The 23,537-nt window shown below is 44.9% G+C and overlaps 1 protein-coding gene and 1 long non-coding RNA gene across 4 annotated transcripts in view; one reads left to right on the top strand and one right to left on the bottom strand.

Moving 5' to 3' along the window:
• LOC143832639 (uncharacterized) overlaps positions 1-23,537 on the top strand; it is a 53,998-nt gene that overhangs the window by 2,474 nt on the left and 27,987 nt on the right. Inside the window, exon 2 of the long non-coding RNA XR_013229340.1 lies at positions 1,966-2,047. This is a non-coding gene — a long non-coding RNA (uncharacterized LOC143832639). The remainder of the gene's footprint in view (positions 1-1,965; positions 2,048-23,537) is intronic.
• Positions 10,284-22,419, bottom strand: LOC143832241 (intelectin-1-like). 3 transcript variants are annotated; one of them, XM_077326372.1, is made up of 9 exons: positions 22,023-22,173; positions 21,346-21,397; positions 19,854-19,923; positions 16,502-16,666; positions 15,159-15,406; positions 14,607-14,765; positions 13,607-13,727; positions 10,679-10,782; positions 10,284-10,549 (listed from the first exon to the last, which is right to left on the bottom strand). In XM_077326372.1, the coding sequence occupies exons 2-9, from the start codon at positions 21,361-21,363 to the stop codon at positions 10,397-10,399; spliced, it is 1,038 nt and encodes a 345-aa protein (XP_077182487.1). In that variant the 5' UTR covers positions 21,364-21,397; positions 22,023-22,173; the 3' UTR covers positions 10,284-10,396. The 3 variants fall into 3 exon arrangements, with proteins under 3 accessions (XP_077182487.1, XP_077182501.1, XP_077182494.1); XM_077326386.1 differs by lacking the exons at positions 21,346-21,397; positions 22,023-22,173 and adding an exon at positions 22,271-22,419; XM_077326379.1 differs by lacking the exon at positions 21,346-21,397 and having other exon boundaries at positions 22,023-22,180.

Genomic DNA, 23,537 nt, shown 5'->3' with positions numbered 1-23,537 from the left:
ATGCAACTTTTAAATAACCACATTATAAAGGAGGCATATTCACTGTTAATGTCTTTCTCTTTTTTGAATAAATAAAATTTATATTAAAAGAATTAGAGGAGGGAGAGTGTCTTTTGAAGCAACTTAACCACTGAAAGGGCCAATAAAGTATATTATTGCCTCATTTTGGATCAACAATCTCTGAGTAACTATTTCACCTGGAAAAACACAACCTGTCTAAAACTTTAAGTCTGAGATGAGCCAGATGAGCCCTAACTCTGTAGCCACTCTTAGAGCTGAGAAAGCTGATGCTTCATTTAAATTCCCATAACCCTAGAATTATGATTTTTAGGATTGCCACAAACAGCTCCAAAATGAGGAACACATTACAAGTCTGTAAGAAAATGATTATCACATTTATCAGAACATTACTGGAAAAAGAATAGATACTACATATTTCATTTACAGAACTGTGACTATTAAGCTGATATGTCACAATATAGCTTATACATTTTTTCCAAAATATTTATTTTTTCCATCATTTATATTTCCATCATCTTAACACAGCCCGCAGCGCTGTGGGGGAGGAGTTAGGGCGGGCACTGTCCGGGATGAGGAAGGGTGCCGATTGGCCCCTTCCTCCGGACAGACCATCGGCCGGGCCAATTCCCACCCTGCCGACAAGGGAGCAACTGCGAGCCGCGCAGAGCGCGGCTTGCAGTTTCTCCCTTGCCGGCAGCCTCACGCGTCGGGAGGCGCAAAGCCGGGGGCTCCCTTGCCTAGCGTCCGCTGTATTTTTATTACAGCAGGCTTGATTACCAGTTTACATATATAAATTAATTATTTCCATCCCATTTTATCAATCTATATCCATTTTCTGTTAAAATCTGGTATTTATTTGTTTTGCATCTAATATGTAAGTTTTGCTATTGACGCATATTCCATCATTTTCTTGGACCATTCTGAAAGATCTGGTAAAGATTCTTTATTACATTTTGATGCATATAAAACCCTGGTAGCTGGTACCATATATTTAACAAGCTCACTATACATTTCAATTTGTGACTATATTCAATAGCATACATTTGGGGTCCATTGTAAAGCTGAATTTCAATATCTTTTGCATTTCATCATCATGAATCATAATCCAATATTTCCTTATTCTCTGTAAAGTCCATCGCATATGATAAAATGATGTATTTATTTCATAACATTTCCAACATTTTTCAGTATAGCTCTTAGGGCGATTCCGCACCAGTGGCGCCACTCCGGGCTGCCGCTGGTGCAGTGCTGTGGACAGTGGTGGAAGGTAAGTTCCACCAGGCGGGAGGGGTGACAGGGGGAGTTGTAGGTTGCCATCTTGCAAACGGAACGAATGATACCCTGGTCCACCCTGCAGCAGCATGAAGCACTGTGAAGCCGTCCAAGGCATTGTCTGTCCCCTGCAGGCCTCCATAGGGCAGGGAGGAGCTGGGCCTCAAAGGCCCAGCTATTCCCATCCTAATGGGCCTGCTGTGGAACAGGCCCCATTGGCCCCCACAGCGCCAAAAGGGAATGCAGAAAAATCCATGTTCCCTTCTGGGGTCTGATCCATGCCAGGCCCAGGAGGGCAGCAGCCTGGCGTTGTCATATGGACCCAGGGATGGACGCCACCCTGGCCTTTACTGCCTGTGTGGAATTAGCCTTATTGATCTTTACTATATATTTTGGGGCAGTATGCCATCTATAAAACATATTCTACCAATTTTCTTTTAACATTTGACATTCAGTACGCTTCAGTTCATTGACCCATGGTGCCTCCAATTGATCCATTCTTATATTATCTCCCCCTATATTTTTTATCACCTAAGTACCACATGAAAAGTGTGGGATGGCGTCTCTTCTCCCACTTCTTATTGCCTTTGTGAGAATTCATCACAAATATTTTATTTTATTTACCGTAGTTATTAAAATATTTATATCCTGTCTTTCCCCTTCCACGTTAAGGGCGCACAAAGAGCCCACAACAGAGTAGGAGGGAGAGAGATATGAGTGCACAGATAACCATCCCAATGATCACCACTTGACGGTAAGTGCAACTCTGTTTTTTCATTTGTAGTCTCTGCTGTTCCACACAAGAGACTAGCAAGCTATTTACTGAATGGCTGGCAGGTTTGTAGCTGCTGGGGATATAGTGTGGATAAGAAAGGTGATATAGCACAGCTTTTGCAACCTCAGCCTCTGCCACTGTTGACATCTAGTTAAATGCTGGTTAATAATGCTAGTTAAATGCTGAGGCTCTTAACCATGCTGCAACTTCTTGATGTCTTAGATCCCTCTCATATGCTTAGATCCCTCTCATATGACCAGCAGAAGATGTCCAAATTCTCATGGAACGGAGTGTCCACTTGCAGTGGACATTGAACTTCCACTAATGCATAACGTAAACTTGTTTAAAAAACAACAACAACAGACCAACAGAACATATAATGCATAGACACAAATTGGGCCTTCTGCCTGCTGCTATATCAAAGCAAAGATAAAAATCCTTTCTACGCTTTTCTCTTAGATAAAGCTCTTCTGATATCCAAGGCCATTCTGCACGACTTAAATGTAGCAGAAGTCTTACCTTTGGTAAACGCTATTAATTCAACATTCTGCATAACGTCATACACAATCTGCAACACTCCCGCAAAAATCACTTTCTTGTAGCACTTTTCGGGAAATCCAGAAAAGTGGATTCCCCCTAAAAAACCCACTAGACTCTTGAGAACAACCTGCAACACATCTGAAAAAGACGTGCGTTATCAACGTAGCAGTAGAAAGAATGTTCCTCTCTCACCCCCGAGCTTCTGGAGATGCGATCGCCATTTTTTTCCCCTCAGACCGGCAAAAGCAACGAACGAGCGAGGTTTCTCCGGCTAAAGTCCGTCCACAGAAGTGATCAACAGTAAAACAAAGCTCCTCCTTACTAGTGTCTTTAAAGTTCCCAAGCACAATACAGCCCCCTGTTCGACACTGCCCATAATTTCAGACACAAATCGCACCCATGGGGGGGATTTTATTTTTACTTGAAGAGCATATAAACGATTAAGCGCCAGCTCCTATGCCAGCAAAAAAGGTCTTTCTGAGACAATGAATGAACATATATTTGTTGCTACAAATGAACACACATTCGTCGCTACTGGTGTATTCAGCTTTTTAAAAAACAGTTTTTAAAGGGAAAGGGGCTTTTCGGGAGTGCAAACACAACAGTTAGAATCATAGAGTTGGAAGGGGCCATACAGGCCATCTAGTCCAACCCCCTGCTCAACACAGGATCAGCCCAAAGCATCCTAAAGCATCCAAGAAAAGTGTGTATCCAACCTTTGCTTGAAGACTGCCAGTGAGGGGGAGCTTACCGCCTCCTTAGACAGACTATTTCACTGCTGAACTACTCTGACTGTGAACATTTTTTCCCTAATATCTTGCCTATATGGTTGTACTTGTAATTTAAACTCATTACTGCGCATCCTTTCCTCTGCAGCCAATGGGAACAGCATCCTGCCCTCCTCCAAGTGACAACCTTTCAAATACTTAAAGAGGGCTATCATGCCCCCTCTCAACCTTCTTTTCTCCAGGCTGAACATTCCCAAGTCCCTCAGCCTATCTTCATAGGGCTTGGTCCCTTGGCCCCAGATCATCCTCGTTGCTCTCCTCTGTACCCTTTCAATTTTATCTACGTCCTTCTTGAAGTGAGGCCTCCAGAACTGTACACAGTACTCCAGGTGTGGTCTGACCAGTGCCGTATACAATGGGACTATGACATCTTGTGATTTTGATGTGATGCCCCTGTTGATACAGCCCAAAATGGCATTTGCCTTTTTTACCACTGCATTACACTGCCTGCTCATGTTTAGCTTACAATCCATAAGTACCCCAAGGTCTCGTTTACACACAGTGTTACGTAGAAGCATATCCCCCATCCAGTAGACATGCTTTTCATTTTTCTGACCCAGATGCAGAACTTTACACTTATCTTTATAAAATTGCATCTTGTTCTCATTTGCCCATTTTTCCATTGTGTTCAGATCTCGTTGAACTCTGTCTCTGTCTTCTGGAGTATTTGCCAGTCCTTCCAATTTGGTATCATCTGCAAACTTGATGAGTAGATCATTAATAAATATTAATAAATAAATATGTTAAAAAGTACCGGGCCGAGCACCGAGCCCTGAGGTACCCCGCTACTCACCTCCCTCCAGTCTGATGAAACACCATTGACAACAACTCTTTGAGTGCGGTTCTCTAACCAATTCCCTATCCACCTAACTATCTGAAAATCCAGATTGCAGTCCTTCAATTTATCCATCAGAACATCATGGTGAACCTTATCAAAAGCTTTTACTAAAATCCAAGTAAATGACATCAGCCGAATTTCCACGATCCAGCAAACCTGTTACTTGGTTAAAAAAGGAAACCAGGTTGGTCTGACAGTTCATTGGCTGTTGTGTTGGATTGACGGCCAGGGGCGGGAAGAAGTGTGGAAAAATATCGCTTCCTTTGTTGCGATTCCAGCGAGAACGGAAACCTGTGGGGAATGAATTAATACAACGCTACTGGGACTTCACTATTCCACTAAAATTAAAGGTATGCGAAATGACGAAATCCCCCTGTTTAATACAGCGTTTCTGCATACTGAAAACATTCAGCAAAATTGGTCCTTGTGCGGAAAGCCCCCCAATGTCAGAATGCAAGACTCTTGGGTTATAATCTTTAGGATCTGGGGAAATAAAACTGGTAGTACAAAGTCCTTGTTAACATGAAATCTGGCAACTTAAAAAAAGTTAAAAAAAAAGGTCAGAATGAGCTTGGGTTCATGAATTTTAAGGAAAACAAAGCTCACATTTCAGAGCTCTAAAGTCACTCTACAAGCTGGTTGCATTTACGAATAAATAAACTTCCTACAAAACAAAAAACACGTAGCTTCTTCCTGGCTTCTGTTAATATTTCTTGTATTGACTCAGCCAAACTGTCATTTACATGTAGTCACATGTAGAGGCTGATATCTTCCCTTGACATTTTAATGATGGAGGTAAATCTGGCTGTCTGGGCTATTAAAGGGATATGAATATGCACCTGATTGTCTCTGATCTCATCTTGTAAAGGATTCTGGTTATTAATAGGGTGTAAACTGCACGGGGCTTTTATTCCAACCCCAGATCGATTCAGTCCCTGCCCTCTACACAGAATGCGATTTCCGTTTGGATTTTGGGGCGATTTTAATTTTCCTTCTGCAGCAAGAAGGATTGATCCGGAGTCACCCTAGCTTTATTGTGCCATATCTCAGACTGTTTTTAATCCTGAATATATTCAGAAAATCGCATTGTTTTGAATCTGGGCTCCCCTCCGTAGTAGAGGACCCGTGATTGGCTACAGGTGGTTATGTGACAAGCCTGCCTTAAAGGAGAAGCCCCTAAGTTCTCTCAACTTCTGTCAGCCTTGGATTTTTTGTGTGCCTTCTTCGTCCCCCCCCCCCTTCAAGAAAAGAAAATTTTTTTTCCTCCCTCCTCTGACTTCTTGGATCTCCCCCCCCCTTCAAGAAAACAAAGAGTCTCCATTTGCCCCCCCCCCTCTTCTGAGCCTCCCTAACCATGTGCAGAAGACTGGGGAGGGTGGGAAGAGGAAGACTTGAGTTCAAAGCGGTCTGAATTCAACAGGATTAACAATGGAATAAAAAAAAGTAAGCACAGTCTCTGCCTAGGATTCAAGGAAATGCATACTAGAACAACATCTGTGTACAGTATATTTGAAATGCAACCACTGGAGGGTATGAGATGCTGCTGGACAGAATTTACGGCACAACATATTGAATCTTCTTACAAAGAAGTCTATTGTAGGGGAAGCCCCCTTTGTCTGGAAATTGGAAAAAGAAATTTGCACAGTAGTGTGTCTGCTTATATTCCACTGATGAGTCTCTGCTCTACTCATCTACTAAACTACCGTAAGTGTTCCGTGTCTCTCCATTGGGAATTCCTTGGATTGTGATTCTATAATGGATACACCAGTCTCAAATATCTCTCCCAAAACCCTGTCCTCGCCAGGCTCTAGGAATTTCTCGGCCTGGAGCTGGCAACCCTAATATGTTGCGAACATTGTTTGTGAAGAGATTCAAATGGGTAGCCGTGTTGGTCTGAAGTAGCACAATAAAATCAGAGTCCAGTGGCACCTTTAAGACCAACAAAGATTTAATCAAGGCGTGAGCTTTCGAGTACAAGCACTCTTCCTCAGACTATATTCCCTCTCATGTAAGGAGTTCTTAGTCTGAGGAAGAGTGCTTGCACTTGAAAGCTCACGCCTTGAATAAATCTTTGTTGGTCTTAAAGGTGCTACTGGACTCTGATTTTGTAGATTGACAGGGAGTTGTCAGAATGCCTTGCAGACAAAAACATCCTCTTTCATAGCACAAGCCACCTGACTTTCTGTTTAATTATTTTCACAAAACTTTTACAGATTGGTGCAATTTATTATTATTATTATTATTATTATTATTATTATTCTATTTATTTCCCGCCACTCCCTACAGGCTCATGGCGGGTAACAATAGTCTTAAAATCCCCCATTAAAACCCCCGTTAAAAGACTATAAAAATACCCAACACGGCGGAAAATACCAGTCTCCCCTACCCAAACAAGGGCATTGGGGGATGGAGGGTGATGGTGACTACTTCAAACCCCGCCAGGGGGGCAATGTCTTTTGTCAGAAGCTCTTCAGTGATTGACAGGCTTTCCTCTTTGTCTTAGATGAAATTTTGGTGAAACATTCAGTCCTCCACCTCAAATCTAAGCATAAAGAGAGGGATATGTCATTTGCTTTAGAAAAATCACACTTGTCTCAGTTATAGTTGCTTGTAGATGGTGACTGTACCTTTCTGAGGTTTAAGAAATAAGAATACAATAGAAGTAAATATATTGATGGAGTCTGCCCTCTGGTGGTCACTTTAATAGTTCACCATGACTGTGGATATTAAAAAGGAAGAAAGCAATGTTTCTGGATGTATGGACATTTGAATTGGGCATTGTCTATATTTCAGTAAAGCTGAAATGTCAAAGAAAACGTTCTGGGGATAAACCCACTGAATAAAATGGGATTTATTTCTCAGTGGATCTGCTCAAGAATTCTCTCCCTATGTCATCGCCTGAGGGGTTCCTAGGCAAAATTAGGCAGGAGGGTAAGCCTTGCATGGAGTTTACATTCTAAAACAGACAATGGGAAAAACAAGAGTATGAAGAATGTCTGTTAGCTAACATTGTTACAGCTTAGTGTAGTGGTTAGGAGTGTGGACTTCTAATCCAGCTAGCTGGGTTTGATTCTCTGTTCCTTCTCCACATGCAACCAGCTGGGTGACCTTAGACTTGCCACATCACTGATAAAGCTGTTCCGATCAAGCAGTAATATCAGGGCTCTCTCAGCCTTACCTCCCTCACAGGATGCCTGTTGTGGGGAGAGGAAGGGAAGGCGATTGTAAGCCGCTTTGAGACTTTGAGAGAAAAGTCGCTTATAAGAACCAACTCTTCTTCTTCCTCTTCCTCCTAGTTAATTTGGTTAATAGCTGGGATAAAGTTTAGGACAGCCTTTCTCAACTTTTTTACCATTAAGGAATCCCTGAAACATTCTCCAGGCTTCAAGAAACCACGGAAATGGCACAACCGTGCAGAATATGGTTGGGAAGCATAGCTGTGTACCTGCTCACCCAGGGCCACTTATCACTGGCCATTTGGGGGGGAGGGCGGCAGGGGGGCAGGTCAACCTGATCATATATGTTAATATCACTCAATAAATGTTTAACAATTTTTAAAGATATATTAAAATTAATTAATTCCCATCCGATCGGGGAAACCCTTCCAGGGCCATTACGAAACCCTGGTTGAGAAAGCGTGGAATAGGGCATGCAGAAAATGAGGGCAATATGGCTGGATATGAAGGTTGAGAAAGAGGTTGGTACCACATCCATGCCTTGACCTGGACAGGGCAGGATCGCCTGAGCTCAGAAGCTGAGCAGTGTCATCCCTGTGTAGTACTTGGGGGGGAGACCACCTCTGTCTATGCAGAAGCAGGCAACAGCAGATTTCTGCATCAGTATCCCGATTTTTCCTCAACCTTTTAAAATAGGACATTTTCCTCAACCTTTTAAAAATAAAAATCAGTTAATCTTTCCTAACCCACTTTAATCTGTTTAATCTTCCTCAGTCACAGCTCCAAAATCTGACACATCAAGTGCATTGTGAGGTTTCCCTGCTTCCCCTTTCCCTTCTAGCAAGGAAAGGAAAAAAGCTCTTGGAAGGGCAGCAGGGAAGAGCTTCAGTCTACATCCATCCGTGTAACGGACATTCTGCCCACAGCAACCTTAGTGTTCTATCTTTGAGCTGAATCAAAGGAGGCTTCTTTCTGTCCTGGCCTGAAGGGGGAAAATACGTGAGCCAGGATGGAGCACATCTGTAGGGGGAAAATCACCATGTGAAAGAACCTGGTTGAGCAGTTTACAGCAATTCCTGATTAAGATGTACCAGCAGCAACCACAGAGTAATTGTAGAGGGTAGTTTTGAGCATGTGAAGTAAATGGCAGGTGTAACTTTGAGCAAGTGTCCAGTGCCCGTCCCTGGTGTCGGTTGTAGCAACTGGCCTCCAAGCAACAAAAGTTAAGGACTTCAATGTGTGTGTTGGAAGAAGAGACATCCTATTTTTCCAGACTCTCTACTACATTTTCCATTTTCTCTTTGATTACTGTTGCTTTACAATGCATTATCCACCTACTCAGTATGTGAGAAGTCTTACTTGTCTTTCAAATACTTAGGCATATTTAGACAATATAAGTACTAATTCTCCAATTTGATGCTTCATTGACTAGATGGCATTTGAAACGACCATGGAATGAGTGAGCAAACACTAGAGTTCTTTGAGGAAATGCAGCTGGAGATGATTCAGAATGCTTGCAGTTTTTCTTTCGGTGGGGAGAATGGCACCATATTATATGTATGTGTGTGTGTGTCAGTCTTCTGGCTAGTATATTTTTGAGGTGGGACATTCTACAAAGCAGGGCCACAATTGATAGGCCACAAGCCATAAATGTTGCCTCTAGCTGAGCAGAAAACACCATTAGGTAGGCCTACTGAGAGGGTCTGGTTTGATATATGGCCTTATACAAGGGAAAGAAGGTATGTAGGATGGCTGCCCTCAGCTGTGGAATTCCTGGGCTTTGTTCTGCAGGTTCTTTGTTAGTACTTTCTTTCTGTGACTTAGTAGCAATGTCATGGTTAAGAGTAGGGATGTGTACTGGGGGGGGGGGGGCAGGTTTTCCTGATTTGGTACAACTTGAATCAGCTGAAGCATTAATTTGGTTGACCCATTCAAGTTCATTTGATTTGGGGAAACCTGAACTGATTCAGCTGTTGCCAAACAGCTGATCCTACAGCAGAGAGAAGGCTCTCTAAGATCAGCCTCCCGCCAGCCCTTCCCACACAATCCAGGTTGGGGGGGGGAGAGACCCCATCTGACCCTTAAACGATCAGAGAGGGTGGCCCCCTCCCCACACAGACTCTTCTCAGACATCAGAGATTTAGCCTCTGCAACCTGGGAAGAATCTGTGTGCAGTAAAGAGGTGTTTAAAGAGCTGCCAATCAGCTGATGGAAGGGTCCTTGTCAATGCTAAATAGAATCAGCCAAATAAAGATCAAACCGATTTAGGATAAGTCAGTATTTATTTGGGTATTTTTCAGTTTATCCAAGCTGAACCACCCATGCCTAGTTAAGAGCAGCAGATTCTAATCTGGAGAACTATATTTGATTCCCCATTCTTCCTCCACATGATGTTTAAGGGGTGGCCTTGGGCCAGTCACAGTTCTCTCAGAACTCTCTCAGCTCCACCTGCCTCATAAGGAACCTCCTATTAGGAGAGCAAGGGAAGGCATTTGTAAGCCACTTTGAAACTCCTTATGGTAAAGTAGTGTATAAAAAGCAATTCTCATTCTTTTAGTGGTTTGCGCTGTACTCTTATATGTAGTGGCCTGAAATCATGAACATATGGCATGTTTGGCAGCAGAGAACTTGTAAGAACATGCAACAGACAGCATTTGCGCTGGACTGCACCCGCAGACCCACTTCCTGGCCTCTGCTCCAGTCCTAGAATTTTTTATTTCATTAAACAGCAGCCCGGTTTATCTATAGATCATAGATAATAATAACTGATAGGATTCCATTAAGATTTGCTACAGTTCATAATAGTAGTGAGAAATGATCCCAGCTGATTCTTAGTCCATAAAGGAGAGAAATGGTGACACTGACTTGAAAGGTTGTTGTTTATATTCATTTATTTGTAGGTTTGTAGACTTCCAAACCAAGAGGAAAACTGTCCCAAACTTCTAGGGAATGGCTCTGGTGCTTGTTCATATTGGCCATCTTAGAATCAGTGGTAAAATATCAGCATTGCAGACTCCAATAATTGTTTGGAAACACTCCAGCCTCTGTGAGTCCCATAGCCATCCCAGTCGAAGGCAGTGTAGTCACCACATTGCCGTGGACTCTCTTGGGGGAAATATCCTCCTCCACCAACACAGCTCTGGGGAAAAAAGTAATTAGGGATAGTCTGAGTTGGAATCTAGAGGTGGGGGGGTGGGGCATGTTTAGCATTGTTGATGGAAAGGCCACTCCCAAATATTAACACATTGTCTTTAAGCAGCTTACTCACATGTTCTGAGTTGCATCCTTTGACTTTAATCCCAGCACACAGAGCCATGGCTGCTTTTTCATGATTAAACACCCGGAACTGAATGAAGCCAGGTTCAAAGTGAGCTGGAAAAAGAAAAAGATAAATAACAGGGAGGTGTCTGTTCTAGGAACTTGGAATTTGATTCTGACCTAATAGCAAACTATTGTTTTTTGTAGTGTCCCAATCAGCAAGCAATGGTTTGCTCTTTCCATGCAAATCAGGATTCCAAGTCAAGAACAATGCAGGGCAAAATACACACCTGCAGGGCTTTGCTGGGCCAAATACACACCTTCATTTGATCTTTGGATTGTGATTGCAAACTATGGTTGGTCAAGAATCCTGACATGTCTACTTCATTCTGTGTGATAAGTTGGAAGTTAAGGGTGTGTGCAAGTCCAAGAATCAACAAAACACGTACCTGTTGCAGCAAGCTGTGGCTCAGTTTGGACACAGAATCATGGAGTTGGAAGGGACCTGCAGGGTCAACCTCCTGGACAATAGAGGAAACTCACAACTACCTGCCCATCTATGGTCACTCCAGTTCCATGCCCAGATGATGCCCCCCCCCATAAAAAAAAAACCCACAGAATCTTTGGCCTGGAAGAAATTTGCTTCCCATCCCGAAGTCGGGTTGACCCTGGGGAAAATTGGAAGTTTCCTGGGCATGCAAGAAAGGGCCAATAGAGTCAAGCCCTGACATAACCCTTCCTATCCACCCATTCACAATCTGCCTGAGTTCACTGATGAGCATCTCTGTCAGATGGCTATCTAGCCTCTGCTTTAAAACTTCCAAAGGAGCAGAACCCACCACCACCCGAGGAACTGCTCTGTCAGCCAATTTTTTTGAATTAATTAATTGGTTGTGGCGCGACCTTGTAGGGCAGCAGAAAAGAATCATAGAATCATAGAGTTGGAAGGGGCCATAAATGCCATCTAGTCCAACCCCCTGCTCAATGCAGGATCAGCCCAAAGCATCCTAAAGCATCCAAGAAAAGAGTGTATCCAACCTTTGCTTGAAGACTGCCAGTGAGGGGGAGCTCACCACCTCCTTAGGCAGCCTATTCCACTGCTGAACTACTCTGACTGTGAACATTTTTTTCCTGATATCTAGCCTATATCATTGTACTTGAAGTTTAAACCCATTACTGCGTGTCCTTTCCTCTGCAGCCAATGGGAACAGTATCCTGCCCTTCTCTAAATGTCAACCTTTCAAATACTTAAAGAGGGCTATCATGTCCCCTCTCAACCTCCTTTTCTCCAGGCTGAACATTCCCAAGTCCCTCAACCTATCTTCATAAGGCTTGGTCCCTTGGCCCCAGATCATCTTCGTCGCTCTCCTCTGTACCCTTTCAATTTTATCTACGTCCTTCTTGAAGTGAGGCCTCCAGAACTGCACACAGTACTCCAGTTCCATCCTAAAAGAACTCAGTTCCATACTATGACAGCCTTTCAAATACTTGAAGATGGTTATCATATCACCTCTTAGTCTTTTCTTCAGGATAAACAAACCAAGTCCCCAACTCTTGATATAATTTGGTCTCCAAACCCCTCACCAAAATGTTTTAACTATTTTGTAAATCAAAGTGCGTTTGTGAAGAGGAGGACATATAAATATTCTAATATTTATAGATCACCAAGCAGCAATGGAAGACAAGCAAGGTCTCTGTAATATTATGTAAATACAACTGATAATGGAGAACATCAACAAACCCCAGACATGTTTTCAGTGCCCAATCTGTCACCAGTTAGAAAATACCACTCAACTGGCTCAACATATATCTAAATGAAAACTTCCAATGTAAACAAAAAGAATGGTGATTAATTATCTCTTAGTCACAGCTAGATTGCTTATTAGCCAGTGCTGGAAGAACATTACAGGGATGTCCTTAGAGAGGTGGCATGCAAAAATAAGGAATATAGCAGATCTTGAGAAACTCACAAATAAAATTAGATAACTTTAGGATAGTTTGGTTATTTAAAGTATTTGATGAAGTTTCCAGAATATATTTCATTTAAAAATATTCTTTATTCAGATGGAGGCCTTTTGTTGTTGCTATTTACATTGGATTAATGGTGATTTATATAATATTATTTAGAACTGGATTAAATAATTTTATGTGGAAAGAATGCCAGCTTGGATGTAAGCTCCTCCCCCCCTTAGATCTTTTTATTTTTGGCTTAAAGGTAAAGGTAAAGGTATCCCCTGTGCAAGCACCGAGTCATGTCTGACCCTTGGGGTGACGCCCTCTAGCGTTTTCATGGCAGACTCAATACGGGGTGGTTTGCCAGTGCCTTCCCCAGTCATGACCGTTTACCCCCCAGCAGCAAGCTGGGTACTCATTTTACCGACCTCGGAAGGATGGAAGGCTGAGTCAACCTTGAGCCGGCTGCTGGGATCGAACTCCCAACCTCATGAGCAAAGCTTTCAGGCGGCTGCCTTACCACTCTGCGCCACAAGAGGCTCTATTTTTGGCTTAGCTTCTGGTTTTGTCTTATATACTTGTATGCCATTCTTGTCTTTCTTTATTGGTTGGAACAATAATGCATTATGATGCTTTATATTTCCATAAGTGTAATAAGATGGTTTTGTTCTGTTCTGTTTTTCTGATGTGGCTTTTGTTTATATGTCTATAATAAAATTTATTTTTTAAAAAAGAAAAAGAAAACACCTCCTGAAACAAAGGGGAAATAACCATCCAATCTGGAGACTCCCATATAGTTCAATTATATATTAAAAATCTTGTATAGGAAAGCTAAAATTAGGTTATAATATCAATTTAAAATTCAGTGATCCTTTTATTTCATCTCTGCAAGACTTTGATCCATCCTTGTATTCCCAACCTAAGTCATCCTGTGTTTTTGGTCAATTTCTGCAGAGCATTTCAGCATGTCAAACACATTATTTACCTCGTTCATTTGGAGAGTAAAAGAAAGATGTCTGCTCGGCATTACCATGGTCATAGAAAACTGGTACAAAAGGACCGTTGTTATCTGGACAGGTGCCAATTCCAAACTTTACTGGGTATTTCTAGAAAGGCAGTCAAATGACAAAGAAAAGCAGGTGTGATGAAAACATATTAGAGAGCTAGGAGACCAGGGTTCAAATTGACTCTCTGCATGAAACATTGGGAGATTTTGGTTGAGTCAGCCTAACTGACTACACAGGGTTATTGTGAGGAAGAGATGGAGGGAGAGAAAACTGTGTAGACTGCCTCCAGTCCTTTGGAATAAAGGTGGGATAAAATTGCAAGAGAGAGAGAGAGACATTGATCCATCACTGGGGGTGGGAGTTGGGATGGAATTCCCTTTAGAGCAAATATGTTAATGTTTCCTAGGTGTATGAGAAGATAAAAATAAAAGGGAAAGGCTAACCTTGAATAAAACGTTAGCTTGGGAAACATATTTTTAATGCTGTCTTCATAGAACAGTTGGCTAATCTCATTATCTCTGTCCTGGCTCCAAGACCAAAACCCATGCAACACAAGAGATCCTTTATTAGATTTCTCAGCTTTCCCCCTCCAATCAGCTATCTTTGGACTGAAAATTAGATAGGAAGAGCAGCTCTGCAGGAAGAACAGGGTTTCCATCTCTGAACTGGGAGATGTTTTGAAGATTTGAGGGAGAGGCCTAGGTTGGGCAATTCTGGAAGAGTCTGCCTTCTCCACCTTTTGCCAAACAATGCTAATCCTACAATGAAGAGAATATTACAAAGACGCAATAAACCTTCCGTGTTCTTATATCGAAAGGCACTGGACTGCCTCAGCACTCAGAGAAGCAGCAAGCATGTAACAATATTCTGAATTTCCTAGTTTCTTGAGCTCCGTCAGTCCCACCCTTTCATGAGAACTCCACACGACTTGCCTTCTTCAAAGTCCCAAATGTTCAGACACTGGGCAGCCAGCCTTACCTGATAGAGTCTAAGAAGATTCCCTCCTTCAGCAGACAAGAAGCCTGTCTCCGTGTGATACCGCAAGATGGCAGCATCCCGCCATTCCTTCATGGGGGTGTTGTTGGGGACATGCCATATGGCCAAATCTCGTGCTTCAAGATCGTAATAGCCAGGATTCTAGAACATTAAAACAAAAAAACTTTTAGGGAAAAGCTTGATTGTATCTAAATCCTGGATTAAAGTAGGGTTGAAAACTGGAATGCAGGAGCTGCAATCAGTGGGAGTGTCCTGGAGGCAGGAAACTGTCACATGTTCATGTGTGATGTCATGACATGAGTTCCAGTTTGTACCAGAAGTGACATCATGACACTAGGAATGAATTAATCATTCAGCTGAAGTAAAGCGGCCCAGTGAGACTGGCCAGCATCTTTTGTTTTAGTAATGGTAATATTTCAGAATGAAATCTGGATGTAGACCAATCAGGCTGTGGTTGACATGCGTATGTCAGAGTCCTGCATCTCTTCTTTCCAACCAGGAAGAAGTAGCCTGCGTATGAAAAGAGAGACTAGCCTTGAAGTCGTCACTAGTTGAGGCCAAGGCAGACCCAAAAGTTGCATTGTTAGCCCAGTTGCCGTCTCCCTGGGGGTAGTCATTTCTAGACCCTTGCTGGCTAGACCAGCGGTCTCCCTGAGTGCACTTCCCATTCATGTTGTTCTCATGGATGCTGGCCACAAGCGTCCAACCACCTCCGTTGGTAGTCATGTCACAGAAGGTTTGGTAGACTTCGCCTTCTTCCGTGGTCAGGTAGTACAAGCCATCTGCAGGAAGACAGATCATCCTGTAGCAAAACTCACACTATGTTTATAGCATTGTCTCTAAACTCCTTTTTTATAACAGGCTGTTAATACTTTTTGGTCCCAGTTTCAGTTCATTGAGGTACTCAGTTTCTCAGCTCAGCCCTTGGATTAAGCAGTGTTACTGAATGTCAATGAAAAAGCAACCATCTAGTTAGCCATTTTAAGGCCCAGCTTAACCTTGCCAGAAGAATTCAGCTGTGCAGTGTTGTGGATGCATCTTGTGCCTCATTTAAATTAGGGGCATATGTTAAGTGCCATTATGTCACCTACGGTTCATGGCAACTTTATGAATTAATGCTGTCATTAATAGGTCTAGCAAACTGAAGGCTGAGGCTTTCTTGACTAAATTGGATCTTCCCCTTTTCCTGCTGCCTTCAGCTTTGATTAGCATTATTGTATTTTGCAGTGACTCTTGTCTTCCTATAATGTGACTGAAGTCCGATAGCCTTAGTTTACTCACTAACTTCTAGGAAGAGGTCAGGCTTGATTCGGTCTGTGGTTTGGTGTAGTGGTTAGGAGTACGAACTTCTAATCTGGCAAGCTGGGTTTGATTCTGCGCTCTCCCACATGCAGTCAGCTGCGTGACCTTGGGCTCGCCACGGTGCTGACACAGCTGTTCTGACTGTTCTGAATATCAGGGCTCTCTCAGCCTCACCTCCCTCACAGGGTGTCTGTTGTGGGGAGAGGAAAGGGAAGGCCACTGTAAGCCGCTTTGAGCCTCCTTTGGGTAGAGAAAAGCGGCATATAAGAACCAACTCTTCTTCTTCTTAAGTCTCTTTTCCAACTCCTTCAAGACTGCCCTTCCCAATCTCAATCACCTCCTAACTTTTTCCTTGTAATTACCCTTTTGGTTGATGACAAAATGAAGGGATAGAATATCTTTAACAATTTAAATTGGATACATCCAGACATTCAGTTCCAGTTTTAGAGAGCCCTGGACAAAATACAGATTAACTTTCACATGACCTTCACCTCATTGTTTCCACACTATTCTGCCTCTTTCTTTTGGGAGATATTGCTCCCAACATGTCCCCCATCCTTTTCTGTCTCACCAACCTGCCGCTCCTTCTAGCGCTGTTTTGATTTCCTTGCAGCTTCGAGGCAGAGTCCGGAGCAGGTTTGGGGGCAGGCCCTGATCATTCTGGAAACAAGTAGCATCTTCCCACTTAACCAACAGTTTGAGAATGTCCCGTTTCAAGGAGGTCACACAGCCATTGCTCTCTGCAAGGAAAGGATTGATTAGGGAAGATCAGAAGTGATTTAAGGATTTGCGGGACCTGTATCACCAGAGACAGTTTAAGGATTCGTGGGCCCCTAGCAGAGAACAATTGTGGCAGGATCAGCCAGACTATGGGCAGGAGGGCACCAAAGTGGAAAGGTGTCACTCTGAACATCCTGAAAGAGGGAAAAGGGAGGAGGAGACAGGCTATGGCCCTGATCCATGTAGGGAAGGCTATGCACAGGGCCCCTGGAAGCTTGGGGCCTGTAGCACATACTACATGTGCTGCACATGCTACTTGGATAAACTGGCCCTGGGGAAGATAGAGAAGAAACATTAACTCATGACAATGAACCCCCACAAAGTAATTGTTTACTGGGTCAAGTATTTTTTTGTCCACAGGGCACTGACCATAAACTTGACTGGGTGCCCCTGAGTTTTATTTACTATTAAGGGAGAGAAAGGACAAAGTCTACTTTCTCCATTCCATATATCTTTAAACCGCCCGTGGCGCCACGGGCGCCACGGGCGCCACGGACTAAATAAAGCATTAAGGGCTGCCGAGGTGGGATTTGTCCGTGATGAGGAAGGGTCCAGATTGGACCCTTCCTCACGACAGACAATCGGAGGGACCAATCGGCAGGCGCGAAGCGCCTGCCAATTGGTCCCTCCGATTCCCAGCCCCAGCAACTGCGAGCCGCGCGCAGCGTGGCTCGCAGTTGCTCCCGGCCTGACGCGGCGAGAGGCGCGAAGCGCCTCTCGCTGCTTCAGGCCACCGCCCGAGGGAGCCCTCGGCAGTCCCGCGGCAGTCGCCCCGGCTCCCAGCCCCACGCCCATTTTGATTCTGTCTTCCCCGGCGCCAAAACTGTGAGTTCAGCCTTCGGGGGGAGCCGGACTGTGAGGAGAAACGCCGCCGCCGCGTCCCACTTTCCCCGGGAGGCGACTTCCTCTGCTCTTTCGGCCGCCGCTCCGCCGGCCCATCCCGCCAACAAACTTCACGGAAAGGGGAAGCGCCCTCCGCATCCGGTTCCCTGCACGGGCAGGGGGCAGCCCGGCTGGCGCGCCGCCTCCCCGGCGTCGCCTATTTATTCGCTCTCCCTCTCTCCCTCCCCCCGCCGCCCCGTCCTCCCTCCCCAGCACGACAAAATGTCTCCCAGTCCCCTCCGCCCCCGGCCACTCACCCCGGGCGAAGAACGACAAGAGGAGCCAAGCGGCCACGGCGAGGGGCATCACGAGGCAGCCGCGCTCCTCTTTGTGCGGCATTCCTGCACCAGCGCCGCCGCTCACTGCTGAGCGGAGCAGCGCAAGAGGAGTCGCCGCGTCGTCTTGGCCCGCTCGCCTGCCGCCCGCTTCTGCCCGCCTCCTTAAGGAAGCCCTCCGGCGATAACAATGGGGAGAGATCCCCGAAGCTCACGCGGCCGCCCAGCGCAGAGGAGAAGAGACGCCTGCTCTGATGCTGCCTTACCCCAGATTCATGGCTCTTCCACGGCCACAGAAGCCAGCAGCCAGCCCCTCGGAGCAAAGGCGGCGGCGGCGGCAGCACGAGGCGGAACAAGAGCGGCCCCGCACTGCCCTCCAGAATGCTGAGCCAGGGCATCGCCGCCCAACAGACCCGGCCTCCGGCAAGCCCAAGAAGGAAGCGAGCGAGCGAGCGAGGTGGGGCCAACAGCGCCATCTAGCGCGGGAACGAGCCCCTCGCCTCTTCCCTCACACCCCGGTTTTTCCTTCAGGCCTTCACAGGCGTCCTCCTGTCCGCCCCCTTCCTGGGCTGGTTTCAAGCCCCTTTGACTGTAGACCCAGGGACAGCAGGTCCTGCCTTTGGGACTCCCGCATAACTAATCCTCGGTTACAGAAAGAAGCCCGCCGCTGCCGCCGCCGACTCACCCACAGTAAGTGCCTAGCGCCCGCTGCATTTAGCTGCAGCGGGCTTGATTACTAGTCATTATATAAAGCTCTGTCATGCCCCCCGTCCTAATTTTTCCTAAATTAAACTAAAACACCTTAGCTTTAATGTATTGGGAAGGTGATTCACTCCCTTGATTTTGCTAGATTCGAGTTCAGTAGCAGTTTAAGAGACCAGCAATATTTTTGGTTGATAAGCTTTTGAGAGTCAGACTTCCTTTTGCATCTGACGAAGGGAGCTTTGACTCTCAAAATCTTTTACCTTAACAATCTTGTTGGTCTGTTAGGTGCTACTGGATGCCAAGATAGCTCTTCTAATGCAAACTAGCATGCCTGCCCTCTCAAAACTCCCTTGATTTTGGCTGCCCTTTTCTGTAACCAAGGCCATACACAGTATTTTGAATGCAATATTATTATTATTATTTTTAAATTTAATTTCTTAACTGCCCTCTGAATCCAGACTTGGGGCGGTGTACAACATATATTTCTGCAAGTATTAAAATCAGAATATAAAAAACTGTAATAATAAATAATAGTAAAAACTCTATCCCAGTGCTCTGTTTCAGTATATTGGGGGGCGGAGAGGGGGAGGGCAGCGTGCAGTTTGTCTGTGTGTCCTGGCCTCAGCCCTGTGCTTGGTGGGACAGCACCATTTTGTAAATTCTGTGGAACTTCGACAGCTCCAGATCGCAGAGTGTAACTCTGTATACGAATGAGATAAAACCAAACCAGAACACACAAACCCTTTTTCTTTGTGTGTGTTGCTGGTTGATTCTGCTCATTAGTCAGATTGGAGAGATGCTTTTGGACCTCCTTGGCCGAGGTTGGACAGAGTGGAACACAGGTCAAGTAACCACACAAACCTATCATATATTTAACAAGTAGGAAGATGAGTATGACCCAGCTCTAAGTACTCCTAGCGACATATATAGTTAGCCATACATAGGGTTGCCATTTCAAGATAGGCCTGGAGATTTCCCAGAATTTCCCCAAAGAAGATGGCTGGACTCTATATTATAACTCATTAAGTTCACTTCCCTCCCCAAACCCTGCCGTCCTTAGGCTCTGTCCCCAAAACCTCCAGATATTTTCCATACCTGAGTTGGCAACTCTAACTACCCATCTAGTCTGGATTTTGGCAAAAAGAGTTGATAAATTTGTTCTCATTCCTCAGATCCCATGCAGCTGCCAAACACCACCTCATTTTAAAGGGGAACAAGACAAGGGCTGTGCCCATGCATGTGGAGTAACTACAAATTTTCCCCAAAAGAACATGTGCACACTTACCGCACCATTGGCCTTTTGGGAACACAATCACACACAGCAGGATGACCACGAATGTCTTCATTTCCCTGAGCTGCAAGAGCCAAAATCTGTTATGCAAGAACTATTAAATGCTGTGTTCAATGAAGACTCCAAATGCTATTGCCCCAAAATACAGCTCTTTTACTGAAAACCAGCAATTGAACACAGAACAACCAACATGAACTTATATACATTTGGAGGTGCTCACCAAAGCTGGTGATTGGCCTTAACTGGAGCCTCCCTATAGGTCCATACAGCTTGGTGGCGTGGTTAAGAGTGGAGGCTTCTAATCTGGAGAGCCAGGTGTGATTGCCTGCTTCTCCACATGCAGCCGGCTGGGTGATCTTGGGCTAGTCACAGCCCTGTCAGACCCCTCTCAGCACCACCTACTTCACATGGTGTCTGCTGTTGGGAGAGGAAGGGAAGGCGATCGGCAGATGCTTTGAGACTCCTTTGGGTAGTGAAAAGCGGGCTTAAAAACCAACTCTTTCTCTTCAAGTGTCCGATGGCAGGTCAGATCCTGCATGTCAACGAGTGATCTTCAAGAGTCTCTGAAAGAGGCTCTAAGCTCCCTGGGTCTGAAAATCTACATACACAACAAGAATTTCTCAGCCCACACTGAAATACTCCCACATGAAGAGACATGCAGACCATTTGCTTAGCAAGCTCAGTTTTATACAATTTGAAGCTGCTGTATATCCAAAAATGAAAATGATCAAAAAGCTGATTTTCACTTGACAGAATTTAACATTTTAAATTCTTGGGCACAATTATTCACGATGGCTAATATGAGTTCAGTGACAAACTGAGAACAAAGGTGAGGATCCAGCACTTAAGTCTGCAAAGTTGTGATCTTACAGAAATCATTGCAGACTTTATTCTGACACATAAGCCTGTACATACCACATTCCCCAGCAATATTTATTTACTTTAGTTAAAGATGCAGAAGGGCTTCCAATGCTTTGAAGAATATATACATCGGACCTCTGAAAATATGTGGGTGGGGGGACAGGAAGAATCTCAGGCCTGCAAGATGAAGCTCTTCCACCAGGCATATGGTTGAGGCCAGGGTGGGGTCTTGGTGTTACCATCGGAGGATTTCCCCCAATGTATGATAAGATCCGGTCCCTCGCTCCCAGTGGAAGAGAACTTGACTCATGGGCTGAATGGGGTGGGGAGTGGGAGATTCGAATTCTTTATTGGAATAGATCACCATGCTGAACTCATCCCTCTGTGCAGCGGGGGATTCAAGTCAGCAGCAGTCGGGAGCCACTGCTGCCCACACCCTATAGTCTCCTGATGGGGATGCCAGCCTCCAGGTGGGACCTGGGGATCCCCCAGAATTAGAGGTCATCTCCAGACTACACCCTTTGGAGGGTGGCCTCTGACACTGTACCTCACCGAGATCCCTGTCTTCCCCAGGCTTCATCCCCAAATCTCTAGGAGTTTCCCAAGCGGAATCTGGCAACCCTACCTCAAGAAGAGAGTGCATATACAGTTCAGGAGGGAGGTCTCTTGTCAGCAGCCTGCAAAAACCAGAAATGTCCCAACATGTACATAGGCAGGGGTTTGCAAGTGGCAAGACTAAACTCTTTTCAACTGGGTAGGAGAGTCATGTTGGTGTGCAGCTGTAGATTCCTCTGTCTTAGCAGAATAAAATACGTCCAGTGGTATTTTAAAAGACGAATCAGTTAAGTCAGGTCTGCCAGCCACCAGGGGGTACCTGAGGACTCCTCAGTATTACAGCTCATCTCCAGACTACAGAGATCAGATCCCATGAAGGGTGGACTCTATGGGATTAAACCCACGGAGGTCCCTGTTTTCCCCAGAATCCATCCCCAAATCTCTTGGACTTTCCCACCCTAGATATGGCACCCCCACGCCCCATCCTCTGCTGGTGGAAGAGGGGGGGGGCTGGCAACCCTTCTTTAACGGATTACTGAATTCCTGGTTTATTCTCCTGCTAAAAACTAACACAGATGCCCATCTGAAATTATCAGCCTTGGCAAAGAGATGAATCCCTTCTCAGCTACCTGTCCTCTGCAGGGGATACCAACTTTCATTTTGGGGGAACCCTGCAGCTTCGTGGATACCGCATGATATGGCACAGCAGGGTAGGTACAGGGGTGTACAGGAATATTTTCAGCTCACCTGTTCAGCAGTTTACCTTCCTCCCCGCTTCTGATTTAGTGCAAATGGTTTAAAATGGAAGAAAGGCCTGCTGGGTCGTGTCTGTCCCTGTCTCTGCCACAACCAAATTGACTTTGGAGCTTTGATAAACACACCAGGGCAGACAGCTCAGAGTGGCCAGAAATTGTTGACACACAGAGGGCAGGAGGGCAGTGAACAGAGCTGGACTCGCTCCCCCCCCCCCGAGATTACAAAATGATTCCTCTCACCACTTGGGCCCTTGCAGTCAGTGTTTCCAGGACAGCTCTCACCGAGAGGGCTGGATGTCCTCACAGAAGGCTTCTCTTCGTGGTCTAAGCACTGATTCAACATGCAGCTCAATTCATACAAAGCTCAGGTTTGCAGTAACTGTACTAAACCATGGTTCAAGCTTCGACATGCACAGGGAAGCCATGGTCAGCAGCTGCAGTTCCCCCTTCACTTGGCAATTTTGTGCGATGGCCTCTGGAGGCAGAGTGATGGTGCTGACAATCATTTGTCGATTCAGATGCCATGCCAAGCCATATCATGTCTCCGTGACAACAGGGTAGCCCTGGAGGTGATAGAAGCGCTGGTGGCAAAGAGATGAGCTGTGCATGCGGTAGCTGAGCATCAGTGGTTAATTTGAGATGGTTCTGGATGATCTGCAATAAGATTTTACTTGCATGGTAGATCAGGGCTATAGTTCGATAGTTTGAGCAGATGCGAGAATCACATTTCTTTAATAATGGGATAAAAATGGACCTTTTCCAGTCTGTTGGCCATGTGCCAGTCTCCCAGACTTTTTGGTATAATGTTGTGATTGCTGCTGGTGGAACAGAACTGAGTAGTTCCACTGGAATGTTATCTATGCCAGGAGCTTTATTACTTGGGAGCTGTTTCAGGGCCCAGATCACTTCTTCTTCCAGTATAAGGCGTTCAAATTTGTGTCGGCTGTTTTTGACTGGTGACTGAGGCACCTTGGTGTTTGCATATAATTCTTCTGCATATTGTCACCATCGATCCTTGATGTAGGTTTGGTCAGTCAAGTCTTTTCCATGCTTGTCTTTGATGGTCACTTTACAAGCAGTGAAGGTGTTCCGAACTTGTTTCACCTGAACAAAAAGGCTTCTGGTGTGGCCTCTAGTACACTCCTCTTCCAGTCGCTTGCATTGTTGCATTGTTGCATTATCTTGTCTGGCAGCACGTTGAAAATTTGCATTTAGCCTCCTGAATTCATCTCTCATGCCAGCAGCTTTTGCTGCTCTTCGTTTTTCAGCAATTTTGATGGTGTCAGATGTTAACCAATTGCATCTTCTTTCTGGCTTTTTGTATGGTATATGTTCTAAAGCAGCTTCTGTGATATTAGACTGAAATTCTTGCCACAATTCCTCAGGTAGCTTCTCAGTAGTATTAAGCAGTTTGAATTTGTTCTTCACTTCTATGGCATATGTTGGCGGAATCTTGGTAACATCAAACTTCTTTGGGGGTACATTTTTCTTGATATTACGTAATCTG

Source organism: Paroedura picta, chromosome 1, assembly GCF_049243985.1.
Source record: "Paroedura picta isolate Pp20150507F chromosome 1, Ppicta_v3.0, whole genome shotgun sequence".
Taxonomy (NCBI): domain Eukaryota; kingdom Metazoa; phylum Chordata; class Lepidosauria; order Squamata; family Gekkonidae; genus Paroedura; species Paroedura picta.
The sequence above is the reverse complement of the archived record's forward strand: the minus strand, read 5'-3'. Positions and strand labels throughout refer to the sequence as shown.